This window comes from Camponotus floridanus, unplaced genomic scaffold (assembly GCF_003227725.1).
Source record: "Camponotus floridanus strain SB8 unplaced genomic scaffold, Cflo_v7.5 scaffold49, whole genome shotgun sequence".
NCBI classification, from domain to species: domain Eukaryota; kingdom Metazoa; phylum Arthropoda; class Insecta; order Hymenoptera; family Formicidae; genus Camponotus; species Camponotus floridanus.
In genome coordinates this window covers 1,042,205-1,059,428 of record NW_020229647.1, presented here as the reverse complement: position 1 = coordinate 1,059,428, position 17,224 = coordinate 1,042,205, and the positions used below count along the sequence as shown (strand labels likewise).

Here is a 17,224-nt window from a genome sequence, read left to right as displayed (position 1 = left end):
ACATTATAGAGAGATAATATAAATACATTAGATATAATATATATTAATTAAAATGTATAAAATATATAATGTATAAAAATTGCAAGACTCTTTCATAATATAATTTCTTTTATTATATAATTTTCTATAATTTTTAATGTGTTTAATAATTTTTATTGCATTTCGAAAGTATCTCCATGTGTAAAAAACAGTATAGAAAGCAACGTGACTTTACCTTCGACACACCAACTTCTCTCGTGGATATCCCCATTTTCTCGTGATGCCGTAGCTGTACCGGATAGATGATCTGATAGAAATGGCCACCGATATTTCGTACTAGCTCCTGGTTTTGTCGATATTCGCGTAGTAGTCGTTCGACCTCACCTGAAATCAATTTCCACGTTCAATCGAACGCCCTAATTTTACCCCCCACTCTTTGGCCGTCCCTCTTTACCCCTACGATCTCTAATTTTATCTCGAATGGACTTTGGAGAGATTCATCGCACTGTTGCCATTAACCTGCCCTCTCAACCATCACCGTGGAAATTTTAGTTCGTATGACTCAATAATAATGGTAGTAATAAAGTAGATTTTATTGTCCCATTTCGTCTGTATCCATGTATTAATCCCCTTAATCTCGATTGATCCGATTTCTTTATGTATAAAAGGAAATCGGCTTTTCCCCTCAAATCTTCTCATACGCGAGTCAATTGACGATATGCACATATTTTTCTTAAAACATTATAATGTTATATATATTTAATAATGTAATATTTATTAATGTAAACTATTGAAATTTTACACTTTTAAATTAGTAATTTAATGATTTAAATTTAAAATTATTGTCACATTGTTTTAATTCATATTTTTGATCCTTCACAAACAATTTATATTTTTCATTGCCACTTGCGTTTATCCCATCTGAGAGATTGTAAAATACCTTGCATGTGGAGAATTGCCATTACCTAGATAGACATTGATTGTTTGAGAGCTCCTTTGGGCCAATGATGCTTATTCAACGTGATTCAAGAATTATTTCGTATTCTTCTTTTGAGAAGTTTGTCGAATGAGATTTACGAAATTAATTTTTATCTTTAATTCTTAAACGTCGCCTAAATTCGTTAAGATTACTCGCCAATTAATTTATTCATATTATTCGTAATTTCCCGTCTTTTTTCTCTCGCTGATTATTGTTGTTACCGCAGAAATATCACAAGTATTTTGCAATTGATTTATTCGATGATTATCATTATTATATTTTGCTCTGCAATAATATTTATTGCGGCAGAAATTCTTTTCCAACAGTTTTAATTTTTCATTAGAAGGCTGTAACGTTTATTTTTAGACTTCATTCTTGGAATTTTTCGTAGGATAATCGGACACTTTATAATTGTCGAATTTTATATTCCCGTACAACACAATATCTGACATTACTTTAAACTTTAGTTTTTAATTAAATTTCTTAATTTTTTGTATTTCTAGGTTCTCTGTTACCAGCATGCCCGTAATGTGTTTTCCACTTTCAATCTAGGATTAATTAAGTCATAAATTAAATTTCTGAGTAAATATTCAAGTGGTACATCAAATTAAATTAAATTTTATATTATGCGTTATTGCTATTTGCTCGTGTACGCTCAACATCGCTTTACACCCTAATCTCTAATTAAATTTCTTAATTCCAACAAATCTTGCATTCAATGTTACATATTATGTAGAATTTTCTCAGCTTTTAAAGCTAGATTAAAATAGAGCTAAAATAACTCGAAATTTTTCTTCTCTTAAGGCAGATTTCCCATTACACAATCATCGTAATATCTAGGCCGGAATTCGCGCCGTCGAGTTCTGTCCCCGTGCATTGTCCCCGTCTAAAATGTAATCCAATTTAAGTTTCGCGTTTCCGACCAATCAGTGGTGTTGACTTAACAATAAACCGCTCTCGAGGATTTGTCGTATCCTCAAGGATCAAGTTTCTAACGAAAGTGCTGCATTGCGGTCCTTCCACTTTACGGTGGTTTGTTTACGCAGAGTCTTATCTCGCAGCCATCGCAATTACGCAAAAATTGCGGTAGCAGATCTTTGTAAATTTTTACAATAGTATATTAATTACGTTATAGATTTGTTATGTAAAATGATGATGGGACTAAAGTTCAACTGTTTAGTTAAATCGAAATCAATCATATAGAGGGAAAAGAATAAATCAATTAATTTGTTCATAAAGCTTTGCACATTGAATTTCGATAATTTTACAAATTAGTCGATTATATATTTTAAACTATGTAATTATTATTTATGATAATAAAATTATTGATAATTAAGCTTAACGTTAATTTGGACTGATTATACATTATGTAATACTATATATGTGTAATGTGTGTGCATATTTACTTACCAACGGGAGTTTCTTCTTCTTTCCAAAAGGAATCATCTAAAGTATAGTCGGCTTCTAAAACATAACAGAAAATGTGCGATTTAATAAATAATAATAATAGATAATTATATATATATATATATATATATATATATATATATATACATATACAAATAAACATACATGTAAATATACATATACAAATAAACAATACATATAAATATATATATACAAATAAACATATACATATAAATATACAAATAATATACTTAAATATAATATACGATAATAATGACGTTCAAAAATAAAAACAGTTTTTAATAAAAAGTAATTAATATGTAAAACAAACATGCATAGATACATGAAAACTATTTTTTACAATAGGAAGATTACAAGATTAATATCTCAAAGATCAATGCATTAACGTAATATGTATTTAGACGTTTTAGTGGTTCACTTGAGAGTTTTAAACGAAACGAACTTTAACAAACTTTCTCGAGCAAAGCAAACTCTTTGTTGATTATGTTGAAAAAATCGAAGATCAGAAAAAATAAAAGAATTTAAGAAGCTTATAATTTTTAATATCTTATTTCAAAATATCAGAATATTAAAAAAATCTTAGGAGACAGTTACTTTATACTTTACGATAAACTCTAATTAAAAATCGAGTTTTAATTTAAGCATCATTAATTGCAAAAATGTTTAATGTATTGATTATTGAATTATTTAAAACAGGATTTCATTAAATTTTTGCTTACAATTAGCTTTTATTATCGACTCTGAAATTTTATAACTTTAAACAGTATAAAATATATATTATTTATCTAATCAATCTACTTATTGACTTTAAAAGCATTTTGTTTAAAATGTTCAAATGTTCAAATATTATAACAATAAAGAGGACAAACAACAAACGTTAAATATTTCAATATTGAAACATCCGTAATAAATCTATTAATTATGCATCAGTTGTTCGTCATATTGTCGTACATATTTACTTAACTTCCTCTGTTCATCTGTTACATAAGATTAATTCAGAAAATTACAATCTTTTTCTATTTGTGTGTATACAAACAGAATAATTTATTTATATTGCTCAAATAAATTAGATATATTATCTCCTATTTGTATATGTTGATTCAAGCTTTTTTATTCTTTTATATGATTATCGTAAGACCATGCTATGTGTTCCTTTCATATAAAAATCGTGGAAATGACCGCGCTATTTATCACATCCTGAATCTGGATTGTAGAGAACGTCCATGTGGTCAGCGGGAAAATGAATATACGACAATATTTGCACTTTTATCCTGCGTAAAGACAAGAATGGATGGCGAAACTTTTTCATTTTCACACGAAATTTTTCGCCTAAAAATTCATAAGACGGACATAATGCCGGATAAGGGGATGGCGGTTTGCACTGGCCTACTTCCGACACTGTAACACAAAAAAATCAGCCGTAGGCGAAGTTGGCCTCGAATGGATCAGAGTCAATGACGCGACGGCTTTATAACAGTATTTCTAAACCTTTTGGAGCTTTTTTGTGCGAAACCGGAGTACTCGGTAAAATCTTTTCATCAATGTAGTATTCATCGAGTAGATAGTTTTTAAATATTAACAATAGATGTCCGAAATTATTATAATTTATAATTGTACTCATTTTTGTGTAAAATACATAATATTAGAGTCTTTAAAATTTTTTGCATGAATGAAAGCAAAAGCGTGTGAAAGATCGATCACTTGTCAAATTTAATAATTGAGTTACCTAGAACTTGAAGAGCTTGAAGGACTCTGACATCGCTTAAGTTCATGGTATCATTTGCGACGAACACAACTGTATCTTAAAAGCTAATATAAATCTGCAGAAAATTCATATCTAGTACATATTCACGAAGAATTTTTAATCTAATTATCTTAAAATAAATTATCGGAAACTTGAAAATCTCTAAATAAACGATTCAAGTGATTCGAACAATATTTGAGAAGAGAAATAAGCACGCGAGAGGGATAAAGCGTCCCCAAGGAAACTTTACTAGATTCGAGATAAGCATCACGTTGCCGCGTATAGAATTGAACAATCGGTTTATCTAAAACTCAAAGAAGAATCAGGCTTCAAAGGAGAAATCCTAAAATCTTTTAAGTTTCGAAACATACTCGAGAAGAGTGTACGAATGTACAAACGAATACGTAAGATGTTTAAGATTAGGTTCGAACTAGGACATAAACTCGAATAATCTAATTTTAATTAAAATAGATCATCCGGTTATTTATTATTGAAGTTTGGAACATTTCTGAAAAAGACTAAAGTTCCGAATAATATATGAAAGAAAAAAGATAACCGAGTAAGAAAGATAGAGAAGATCCCCGGGGAAGGTTGGAGACATCGGGTTGTCGCGTATGGGACTGAACAGTCGGTTTATCTAGGACTCGAAGAGTCGAGCTTCAAAAGGAGTCCAAGTTTCGAAGCACGCTCGAGAAGATAGGGCAAAAGGGCACACGTAAAAGAGAAGAATAAAACGAGTGAGAATGAGAGAGAGGGAGCGAGAGAGAGAGAGAGAAAGAGAGAGAGAGGGGGGGAGAGGAAGAGAGAGAGATACTCCTGAACAAGGTTCGACTAGGTTCAGTTCGGTGGCATTGCATATCCCGGCACATCTCGCAGGTGCAGGGCGTGGTGCCTTGTCGGCAATATCGATTACAAACCCGGGCGGTTGCGCATTCACGTCGACACGTGGACGTGGACCGGCAGCCAGACTAAATTTGTGTTGCCCTATATTTTAGGTTCCCGCACTCATCTGCCTCTCAAAGATTGATTGCTTTCCCTCCGTCTCTTACCTTCCGCCCTTCCTTTTCATTCTCTATGTTCCTTTGTCTCTATCTCTCTCTTTTCTTCTTTCCCCTCGCTGTAATGGTGTTGTACCGGAAGTTACGGCCCTAGAGCCGCAGATTGAGGATCTAAGGTTCAAGCGCACGAAAGCCCAAGGATGCAGAAATTCATAAGAAAGAGTTTAAGGATAAAAGCTACTTAATATCATGAGTTATAAATAAAAAGATTGAAGAGTCTATTTAACTAAAAATCTAGCCAAAAAATATGTTTTTTCCAGATACATTGTATCCTTTTTCGACTTTTAAATTTTTTTTTAAATTTGAAATCATTTATAAAATTAATTAAATTTTATAACAATGAATATTTCCAAGGTAGAAAATAATTCCAAATATTTGTGGTTGTATCTATTTTCATAAAAAGGCTGAAGGTTTTTAGAATGTTGGAACTGCAGGTAGTGGTTCACTGAGGTAGTGGAGGTCACACACATTCATGAAGTATATGCTTCCGAGTTCCTAAAATTTCTTCGCGACTCGTTACCGGAAAATAAACTTTCTAGGATGGCGTCTCACTTCGTCCGTTCCGTTGAATTCATTTTGTACAAAGACCACATTACTTGGCAAACGCCTTAAGCTTAAACTGCCTCTTTACTTTAAGGCCTCTTAACTTTATTGCCGCAGAAAGCGGCAGCTGTCGATTCTTTCGTGGCCAAGACTCTTCCTGCCAGCCCATATTGATTTCTTTTCACAGTCGCGTAAACTATTTCCGCAAAAGACTCATTGTGCTCAACAAAGACAAGTCCGCGAGTTTAGAATCAGTAACTACATAATTTTTTATGTATTACATATGTACATATATATATATATATATATATATATATATATATGTGTGTGTGTGTGTGTGTGTGTGTGTGTGTGTATGTGTGTGTAAATATGTATATATGTATATATATAAAATTATATATATATATATATGTATACATGTATATATTCTGAAAATTAAATAATTTGACCATACACATATCGAAAAAGTCGATAAAGAAAATTATAAATTATAATCTCTTGAATGGAGAAAACTTTAAAGATATTTAAAAGATATTTAATGATCTATAATTTTAAAAGATATTGAAAAATATATAAAAGAAATTTAAAAAAAAAGTTAATTAAATCATACATAAATCTCTATATTTCGGAAAATATAAATATATAATTAAATATAAATATAAAATATATAATTAACATGTACTAATAGAACTTCATTTTATTGATTTATTATTATAACTAATTAATAAGTTAATAAAAGTATTTTAATAATGTGATAAAGAGTTTTTAAAAAATTATATTCAATTAATATTTATTAAATTGTTACTTTTTTTCTCCTTTTTCAAAGAAAAAGCAATAATCTACACTGGTAAAAATAAAAATTATCAAAAATCTCGGCACGATTCTACGCAAAGTAATTTCCTCCGAAATTATCGTCGGCCTTGTCGTCGTGTTCCAAGCGTCCCGAAATCCTACGATTACAGCCCTAAATCCATGCGCAATCCCAAATCCGCAACATCCTACACTCTCCAGACTCAAAGAGTTGCGTCTCCGCTTAATGGAGCCGCGTACGTTCGAGATAAATTGCCAGCGTGGAGAAATCCTTTTCCTGTGCAAACTATTTATCCCGAAGACCGGCATAGAAACGTTTTCCCATGGAATGAGAAGCGGCGAGAAGAGCGAGAAATAAGCGAGAAGAAAGAGAAGAGTGAGCAAAGTACTGTGTGAATGGCGGATTGGTTGAAACACAACTTCAACCCCTTCGCCACTTCTATTTACTTGCTTTTTTCTTAATTCCTCGAGACTCCTCGGAAATTCAAGGACTTCGAGATTTATGGATTAAGATAGAAATCTAAGAGGTAGAGGATTTGATTCTTAAAATATATATACATATATTGTCGAATTTTTAAATGCTTAAAAATTGTTATGTTAATTTTTATATAATTGTATAATTATGCCTATGTACAAAATTAAGAAGCAGAAGTCCGAAATTGAAAAAGAGGAATGAAAGCGAATCTTTATGTAATATTACAAGAAGAAACCTGCAGATTCAAGATTAACGAGGAGAACCGACATTAAAGTCATTTTAGAAATGCGTTTTTAATTTATTTTTTAAAGCGATAAAGTGCATCGCATAATTATCGTGCATTAACTTGAAAAGTGAATTAAAATGAAAGTGCATAAATTCGTATTTGCAGCTAAACTTTTCCTAGTTGCGCCAGTTTCTTTCGCTTCGGCTTTTGATTTCTGATTTGTCCCGTCAACATTTCGTCGTATGCGAGAAAGATCTAAAATCGAATAAATATGCAATCAAACACCAACGGAGATTTGCTTTGAACCGTTTTCCCTCTCAGAATTTGTCTCTCTTTTTCGTGTTTGTCGCAACTGTTTATTTCCTGCATTTATGGAAGATTGGCGAATCTCAGGCTGTAGGTTGAATAAATACTTGTATATACGACATCTCGGAAATACTGACGGAAATGCTTTCGTCTACGAATTCTTTGACCAATTTAAAATCGTTCGTAACGAAACTTTCTCCAGATATTATATTTCCTAGTTTACAATGTTAAACATCTCAATAAATAGTCTGTTAAAGTTTCAGAATAACTAAATCTAAATTTATGCTTTTATCTCTAAGGAAAAAATTGACTTTCAACTCAACAAAGGAATGCGATTTCACTAATGTGTTTCTCATATTTTATAATACTCTTTACAAAGGGAAACATGGAAATATATAAAGAGAAAGAATCTTTTTCAAAAATAAATGAGCATTATTATATTTGCGTGCGAGGTCGCAATCAAAGTAAAAATCTGTAAAATCCACGTATAATAAAAGGCTTCTAACGAACGACATAGGTCGAAATTCTCCACTTTTCCCACACATATGATGTTCCAACATAACATCACATTCTCCCAGCAGGACATTATAGCACAAGACAAAAATAATATACCAACGGTGCGTAATTCCAAAGGGGGTGGAAACAATGATTAATAACGCTCAAGTGGCTCACTTTTCCCTTCACGCAGTGACCTCATGCATGTAGGATCTCGTATCTCCTCCACGGATTATAACTCACCTGGCTGAGATGAAGATTTGCGCGCATTCGTTTCAGATTTCAAACGCTTTGCCACTTCGAACATCGGTAAAGCGTAGGAATTCTAAAACAAATACCACGCTTTGCGCTCGTCCTGACCTGCGCTCCTCTCTTCGATATCTCGATCTTTTTTCGCGTCGTATCAGGATATGATTCAACAGATCCAAATCCTTTGAGATTGCCAAACTTGACGATGTTAGATCCTTGAATCTTCGCACTTTTATCTTTCGTTTTTTAAATACCTAATTTCTACATTATTTCAAATTTTAAGATTCATAAGGTTCAATTCTAGAGAATTATAAATCCAATATATCCAGCTAAAGAATCAATAATCTAGCGAATTTTTTGTGTATTATGTCGCCGGATGTTCGCGATTTAAAAATTTATATATTATGGCAATTTAACAAAGTAGACATTTCCGCCACAGCAAACTTGCGAATTCTTTGTGTATTATGTCGCCGGGTATTCGCGATTTCAAAATTTATATATTGTGGCAATTTAACAAAGACATTTAGACATTTAGACATTTCCGCCACAGCAAACTTGCGTTGTCATATTTATCTCTTGTCGTAACATCCTGTCACTGCCATTTGCCGGTTCCCACAATATTCGCCGCGTATCGAGATAGAGAATGATGACAGTCATTCCCGAAAAAGGAAAATGGACGAGAGGTTGTAGGGGAATCGGCCGGAAAAGCGGCAGCCAGGTTCGAGCGGAATTTCTCAGGCGTCAAGAACGATTTAAGAGAACATCCGGGAAAAATGATTCGCCACGAGTCCAGCAGATTTTGATTCCGAGCTACGAGATTTGCGGCTAATTCAAAAATTCAGAATTATTATTCTGAAAAATAACAATATACATATATATTATTACGTAATATAAATATATATATATATATATATATATATTTATATTACGTAATTATTATTATATATATATATATATATATATATATATATATAATAATTCTAAATAATAACATTACTGAGTAATGACAAATATTTAAAAACTTGATTACTATATTTGTGATATAGACATTTATTATTTATACTGTTAACATTATTACTAATATTATTATTTTCATGCAATTAAAATAAAATGTTTCAATTTTTGTTTTTTGAAAATTTTTATAAATTTAAAACATGAAATATAAAATAAAATATTTCAATTTTTATTTTTTGAAAATTTTTATAAATTATTATAAGATATATTGAGATATATTCTATGTATATGTGTGTGTAAAATTGCGTATTTGTACTATATATTCAATCTAAATATTAAAATAAAAATAATGCCTAAATTAAAAATAATCTATAATTTCAAATATTTAACGATATAAAAAATGACTACAATATTTATTATATAAAATGCAGCCATCAAAAAGATTATTGGATATAAATTCGAAGAATTTTTCACACATCAATGCGTCTCAGGCAACATGTGGAGAAAACGATCCGGAAATTTGCTAACCCCACTCCACCATGGTATTGTTTGTACACAAGTAAGCAATACGACGTGACACGTCTCACTATCAGAAAGGGGTGAATGTAACAGCTGCGGAACGAATTGATATCTCGTTCTTTTAGCGATAATCTGTTTGAGTAGCTCTTTGAAATTCTTTAGATTCTCGCTCGTCCAAGTCGTCGAAATTCTTTTTTCTCAATTCGCATAAATTAACCGAGTAGACAGGTGCCCGCACAAATCTAATAATGCGATTTCGAGGCGAAATAAAGGATGTGTGGAGGCGCATAAAAGAGCATCGTTCGCGTATACAGCCCAGTTTCGTTGCCGCTTTTAGAGATCATGCAAAAATTGGAGATCTTCTTTTCACTTCTCCGGTGAGGTGAGGTGTCTCGGCCTCTTTCCGCGAGAAATTTAATTTCGACCCGCGTCCGTTCAACCCCTTGCGCGCCATCCCGCGCTGCCAGAGCTCTACTACCCTCCCTGAATTTTCATCGCTACGTGACCAAGTTTTCAATTCTGCGAAAAACGTCAAAATTTACGCGGAAGACAAAATTTGAACGGGGGGAGCAACAACAAATTTGCGGGAAAAGACGGCATAATTCATGAAATGCGATCAAATTTGTTCCGAACATAAGGATAGGTCATCTTTTGTTCATTGATAATCGACATGACATGATACGTTGGATACATCCGATCTATTTTATTCAAAGTCTACGACGTTTCTTCTTCGTATTATCACACGAAAATATTCTAAAAGTCGATTGTCCACGGAGTCGCTCGAGTAAAATAGCCGATATACAATTTACATTTGAAGGTAGAGAAAACTGAGATCAGATTGACCCACATCATGCATTCCAGGGTTTAGTGAATCCATCGTTCTTCCGTCACTCGATAACCGCGTAAGATCCCCTTTCCCGTCCGACCCTCCCCCGTCACCTCCTACCCCTTCTCCTCGCGTTTCCACCCTCATTACGTCATCACTACCAACGCATACGTCAATGTAGACTGCAGGCGCTCTGCAGTTGACTACCTCGTTATTTCGCGATTTCCTGTTGATCGCCGCCCTACGATATCGCGAGAGATCGATCGAATAAATATATACGAATGAAAGGACACGCGTGTACATGTGTTTAAATCGATTGTCCTTTTATATACTTGTGTATATGTTGATATGCGAATAGAATTTTTATCATACAATCGCTATCGTTAAAATGCAACGTCGATCGATATTTCGGATCGATTTGTAACTTAGTCGGAATATTAACACTATTTGTGTGCGATTCCATTAATCGCGTTCTGTCTACCAGAAAGAATAGCAATAGAGAATGAAATTTGAAAAATAAATTGTCCTACATTTTCTATAGAACCTACTTATCCCCATTTCGGTGAAAACCATTTCACAAAAATACAGAATGTCCCAGACCAAACCAAGTCGTCTTTTATCTGAAAGTTCTTTCATCAATTTGTGGAACTGATTTTTCCTTAATAAATGGGAAAGCTATATATAACACACACACACACACACACATATACACACGCGCGTTCTTTAAGATGTTCAATCTTTAAGAAAAGATCGATTCCAGATTGGTCAAAGAACACATAGGTGAAAGATGACTCGATAGATCTGGGGCATTCTTTACAAATCGACAAAATGTCACATTATTGATAATTAAGTTTCTCTTCTTTTGTTCTCTTTTTTACTTCATTTCATAAATCTTACATATTTGAAAAAATATTAAGAAAAAATATTAAGAAAAACATACATTAAATATATTAAAAGATGATATACTAAATTATATATTACATTATTAAACAAGAAATATTAAAATATTACGAGTGAAGTTTACAAGAGCAAACCAAAGGCGAACGTAAATCGTAGATAATAATACAGGAAAATATATTCACACTAAGAAAATGAGTTACACGAGTAGATACGTAAGCAAGTAGGCTCGAATGAATGAGCATTTAATCGTTGTAAAGACTATATTTTTACTATCATTTATCGGCTTGCTTAGAATTTCTATTATTCTTTAGTATTTACTAATATTGCACTAATCATCATCAATTATGAATATCATTATTTCTGTTATTACACAAAATATTATATATATCTTCTATCTATCATAAAAGGGAGCAATCATTTGTTTGAATTATTCTGTGCGATAAAGTTCTTGAATCTAAAGCATTTAATCTTCAACTTCTGAAATCTTGTCATCTCGAATGGCGATAAATTTCGCATTAAATCCGTGCGTATTATTTCGATTTTTCGAAGAGCTGTCGTTCTATTTCGTTGAGCTGCAAAATCGGCCGCGGATTCACGTATTAAAAGCCAATAAGTTAGAACTGGCACGCTGCCATTTCAATCTCGTGGGTCTTGCTCGAGGAAACTCGTCGACAAGCCGTCTTCCCGTTTTACGTCCTTGATTAATTGCAGGATACAAGTTGATTGATTTCGCGTATAACGGGTAAACAAAATATTCGTCGGCTATAACCCCTTCGTTATAGCCAATGTCATTTTCTCTCTTTCAAAAGAGTTTGATCGATTCTTAAAAGTATGGATACATTTAACTATAATTAACTATAATTAATTATTGTAAAAATAGCTTTTATTTAAAATGCTTGATATATTTAAGATAATTTAATTGGGAATTTTCAATATTTCTTTAATTGCGATTATTTTTGTAATTTCATTTATTTATATATATTGCGCTTTGTGTCTGCAAACTGGCGGCAAGAGAATGCATTACAGGATGATATCATTTACAAATGTATTTTGCAACGACTAGAGATAAATATCATTTAATATGCAACTACTTGTGAATGTTTCATAAATGCTTATATTGGAGCTTATAGCTATAGCTTGAGCACATTTTACGATTATGGAAATATCTAGTAAACATATACGGGTATCTCCCCGGAAGTATGTCGCGTTTACAGCTCCTCCGAACAATTTGATATCGATCTTTCCTTAACGAAAATATGATTAGGCGCCATCTTGCTACGCAGCTTGTGCAGTTTTCGCGTTAGCTGACTTTATAACTAAGCTTCAAATGAAAATTTTTATCAAAGTAAGTTTGCTGAAATTAACTTAAAAGTAGGATTATATTTCCTCATTATCATTTTTTAATTTTAAGTAGATTTAAACATGGCCCAAGGAAGTTGTAAAAGATGTTGTTTTTTCAGTCGATATTTTTCTTTCAATCATGTAAGAAGAGCGTTAAAACTGTGTCATCAAAATATATTAATGACTCACAACAAGCTATATATTTTTGAAACCGGTCTTTAAGAACCGGTGTTATAAACATTTTATGGCTGTTATATTGAAATGCCACGTTTCTTAAAAATATTTTATAGGAACAAATAAAATTGAAAAAAAATTAAAAATACATTTCACACAAACACACGATACAAATAAAATCAAATCGCCCAATGTTAATATGTAACTCCAAGAATCTATCATTTATCGAAATTGTACTACTCCCGTTCGTGGAAGTAATAAAATTACCCGATAATTTTGGGGACATTTCGCGGGGAATTGCGCGGCCTTTTAACATTGCGACACAAATATCCGACTATTAAGGAACGCCTCATCATCGTCGTCGTTGTCGTTGGGAAAATCGACGATGCGATAAGCCGCTGCGGAGCGATGATGCATGTGCAAAGCGCATATTCGCATGCTCCGCGGTTTTACGCGGCGATGAGCGGCGACGGCGACATGCAAAGTGAGCGAGCGAGCGAGTGTAATTCCACGCTATAACATTATGAATAATGCAGCGGCTGGATTTGAAGCTCGACGGAAATGTACGTAACGATTACGCGCATTCCGACGCCCGGCGTCGCGTTTTCCCGCGGCCGTTCCGGGAAAATCCGCGGCGTGCCGTATGCAGGGTCATAAGCACCGTCGTTCCGCTGATCTATATTCGCATTTTCCGCCGCCGGCAAATACCAGAATGCGCGAATCTGCGGAATTTATGAGGAGCGCCTCGCGCGCGGTCAGCGGTTTTTATTACGTGCGAGTTAGCGAAATTAACAAGATGCTTCTTGCGACAACGCGTGGCAGCGGATATTATATCGGGTTTTCGTAGGTTTTAGATTTTACGAATCAACATGTTGATTTGCATGAATTATATATTCGGATAATTTTTCATAAAATTAAATATATTTTAAACAAATTAAAATATATACTATTTAAACTAAATAATTTAATATAAATGCGCACGCTTTATTTGCATCGTAAAATATTCGTTTCGTTATTCGCCGTTTACAGTTCACTTATATTATATTTTATGTTAACATTATTTACGTTTTTTTACCATAAGAAAATAATTATGTAATAAGATATATGTAATAAGAAAGTACATGTGTAACAAATCATGCATGACAACAAATTGTTGACATAAGGAAAAAACATGCATTACAAAGATATATATTGATAATTGATAAAAAAACTAAAAGATAAAAGGAAACGTAAAAAGAGATATAATTTTTGACATGTTAAGATGCTGATGCTTTTCAAAAGATCTGTAAGATTAAGATTTAACGCAAAGACTCGAGGATCCAAAGACTCGAGAATATTAAGATTCATGGATCCAAGAAATTAAGGATGTTAAAATTGAAAAGGATCTAAGGAATAAACAATGTATATCCTTAAATGCAGAAAATTGAAAATTTCTTCAACAATTCGAAGATCTAAAAAATCTAGTACATAAAGGTTCAAGAACTCGATAAGTTGAAGGTGTAAGAATTTAACTCGATAATTTAAGAGGTCGAGGATTGCAACCCGATGGGGTGCTCATCCTTGTTCAAGGATGCAGAGAGCTAGCGAGCTCTCTGCAGTATCCTGGGAACGGCGAAGACTCGATCGAGCGGTCCTCTCAGTTCCTTAGATTTTAATGTGAAATTCTCGAATATTCTTGAAAGTTTCAAGTTTCTAAATTTTTAAATTATTAGATTTTGCAATTTTTTAAATTTCTACTTCTCGCGAGATCAAAATTTTTTACATTCTATAACTTTATCTAGTTGCATAGATCCTGGATCTTTGATTTTGTGAAATACTTTGGTATGCTTTAATATTAAATTAAATTTTAAATTGCTTTTTAATCTTTAAATCCTGGTATTTGTAAACTCCACACGGATTTCCTTCACTGGAGATTAATCTAATCTCTAGATTAAATTATTTGAATCCTACATTCTCTGAATTTCTCGAATTCTGAGAGTTCCAACCAACACGACATTATAAGTTCTTTGACGTTAAAAGCAACGACATTCTTCGATTCCGGGAGGAATCTGTATTTCAATGGATCAAAACAACTTTGATTCAAAAAACATAAAACTTGATGTATCCGACACTAAAAGACCCTCTTAGATACTTAAAGTTTAAAAATCTGCCGATCAAAAAACTTAAACTAACTAACTAGAAAAGTTTAGAATCTATATATTTTATTAATTTAAAAATTTAAAAAAGAAATGTGTGTGATATAAAAATATTAAAATTATCTAATTATCTAATTATATAATCTAAAAAATGAGTTCTCTCAAAACTAAATAAACAATATACTGCTTGATATGATTGCACTCAGTTATCTAGATAAATGTGGTAACTCGATGAATAATTCGCGCTCGCGTTTAATTATAAATCAGATTGTTATCCGTTCACACTAGAAATTATTACAGTAAAATTATTCTAATTTATGAGGCAGACATGGTTAGTTAATAAATAATATGGACCAGTTCTCACGTAAAATTAATTTAAATTAGAAGGCTGTTTTTTATGTAGATAATTTCAATTATTTGCATAGAATGACAGTCGAGAAATTTTAGATCTTTCTTGAACCCGTAGATGTCTTAAATTCAGTTCTCCTTTCGTGAGTGCTATCTCCTTAAGACTATTAAGCGGATAGGGTGGCTAAGCAAGGTGCGCAGGTAGGTGCAATACCTCCATAACGATCAGCGCTTTACATCCATTCATTCAAGCAGCCATCTGTACAGAGAATCGTAACTCCTAGTTAGCCCGATAAATAATTTTTACTATTTTATGTCAAATTACGCGACTTGGATCACGCTATCTTTTCCGAAATAGGCGCATCCAGTTTGTCGACAAACATAGTTAAAAATTCGAACCGATTAAAAACCCGAATTTTATTTATCGAATTATGATTTCTCTGGACCGATATCACGGATTGATTATCTGATACATCAGACAAACAAACGAACAAAAGATAAACTAAAACAGGCAGGTAAGCAGGCAGGCATTACCTCGCTTGGATGTAGTGTCGGCTAAGCTGCTAATAAATCCACGTACGGCAATCACGAGAACAAAGAGTCCACAGTGTAGCCAGAACATGTTTACGTCTTAACAACATTGTTTAATTCCATATTACATAACGCTCGTGAAACACTGCGACGATGGCGGCTGCTGCGATCCCGACGGGCTTTATAGGATTACTCATTACTACGCGCATAATCACCGACATCTACCACCTTTTTGCTCATCAGACGCGATACGCGGAGCCGAGCGGATCGGAGGCGCAATGAAGCTGTACGAAGCGGATGACGGAGACGATCCTCGATACGACGATAGTATACTAGCGATCTCGTGTACCGATCTTTGGGATACGCGCGTTCGCGTGGGCGATTGTATATGTACGGCGACGAAAAAAACGACAGAAAAACAGCGAGACGGACACGTCGCGCGAGCGGAGCGTAGCCGAGCGAAGCGGAGCGGAGCGGTGCGGATCCCTCTTATTCTGCCTCTCTTTCTCTCTTTCTCTCCCTCTCTCTGACCGTCTTTCTTTTAGCGTTAGTCAATCAGTCTCTCTTTCTCTCTCTTTCTCTCTCCCTCGTTCTATTTCTCCTCAAATCATTTTCCGGGAGCTTCCTTCCGGGATTTTTCGAGCCACGGGCACCGTCGACCGACAACGAGGAGACCGAGCCACGAAGGGAGAGCACACTATTTTCCGGCGACTTCTTCCTCTCAAACCCGGAGCGGATTGCGGCCCTGCTACTCTCGCGCGCGCGCGGCCAGAAGAGAGGAAACTGCCCGGACCGAATCACGCCTCGGCTGCCATCTTCTACCTACGCCGGGAGTCTGGAGTATGAAAATATTCTCCGCTCCCTCTCTCCCGGTCCTCCTCCTCGCACTCTACCTCTCCCTCCGATCCTCTTCCATGTCTCTCCCTCTACCTGCTCGCTTCCACAACCCCCACAAAGCCCTCCGCGGCTCGTTCGCTCGCTCTAGAGCGCTCGCTACATCAGCGGTCTTCCTTCTTCTTGCGCGCGCGCACCCCCGCGCAGCGCACCACCGGCAGCTTTGGACCACCACTTCCTCTTATCGATTCCTGCGCCATTCCGCCTGCTGTCGTTCCTGTCAAATCAATAACTCGCGCCGGCCGCGCCGGCGGCTTCCTCGCTACCGCCGCAGGGGCAGAAGCGGCATCGAGATACGAAAACCCCCTCT

The 17,224-nt window shown here is 34.4% G+C and overlaps 1 protein-coding gene across 19 annotated transcripts in view; it reads right to left on the bottom strand.

Annotated features, from left to right (window-relative positions):
• The window catches only part of LOC105251842 (disintegrin and metalloproteinase domain-containing protein 11), a 39,610-nt gene extending 22,726 nt beyond the window's left edge, over positions 1–16,884 (bottom strand). For 5 of the 19 annotated variants that reach the window (XM_025412205.1, XM_011258917.3, XM_011258934.3 and 2 more), the window contains exons 1-3: positions 16,024–16,872; positions 2,369–2,422; positions 215–363 (exon numbers count right to left, since the gene is read on the bottom strand). In XM_025412205.1, coding sequence (XP_025267990.1) covers positions 215–363; positions 2,369–2,422; positions 16,024–16,111 — 291 coding nt within the window. In that variant the 5' untranslated portion in view covers positions 16,112–16,872. Of the gene's footprint in view, positions 1–214; positions 364–2,368; positions 2,423–16,023 lie in introns of all 19 variants that reach the window. The other 14 variants (XM_011258890.3, XM_011258978.3, XM_011258993.3 and 11 more) reach the window with 6 other exon arrangements.
• Between the last annotated feature and the right edge of the window lie 340 nt (positions 16,885–17,224).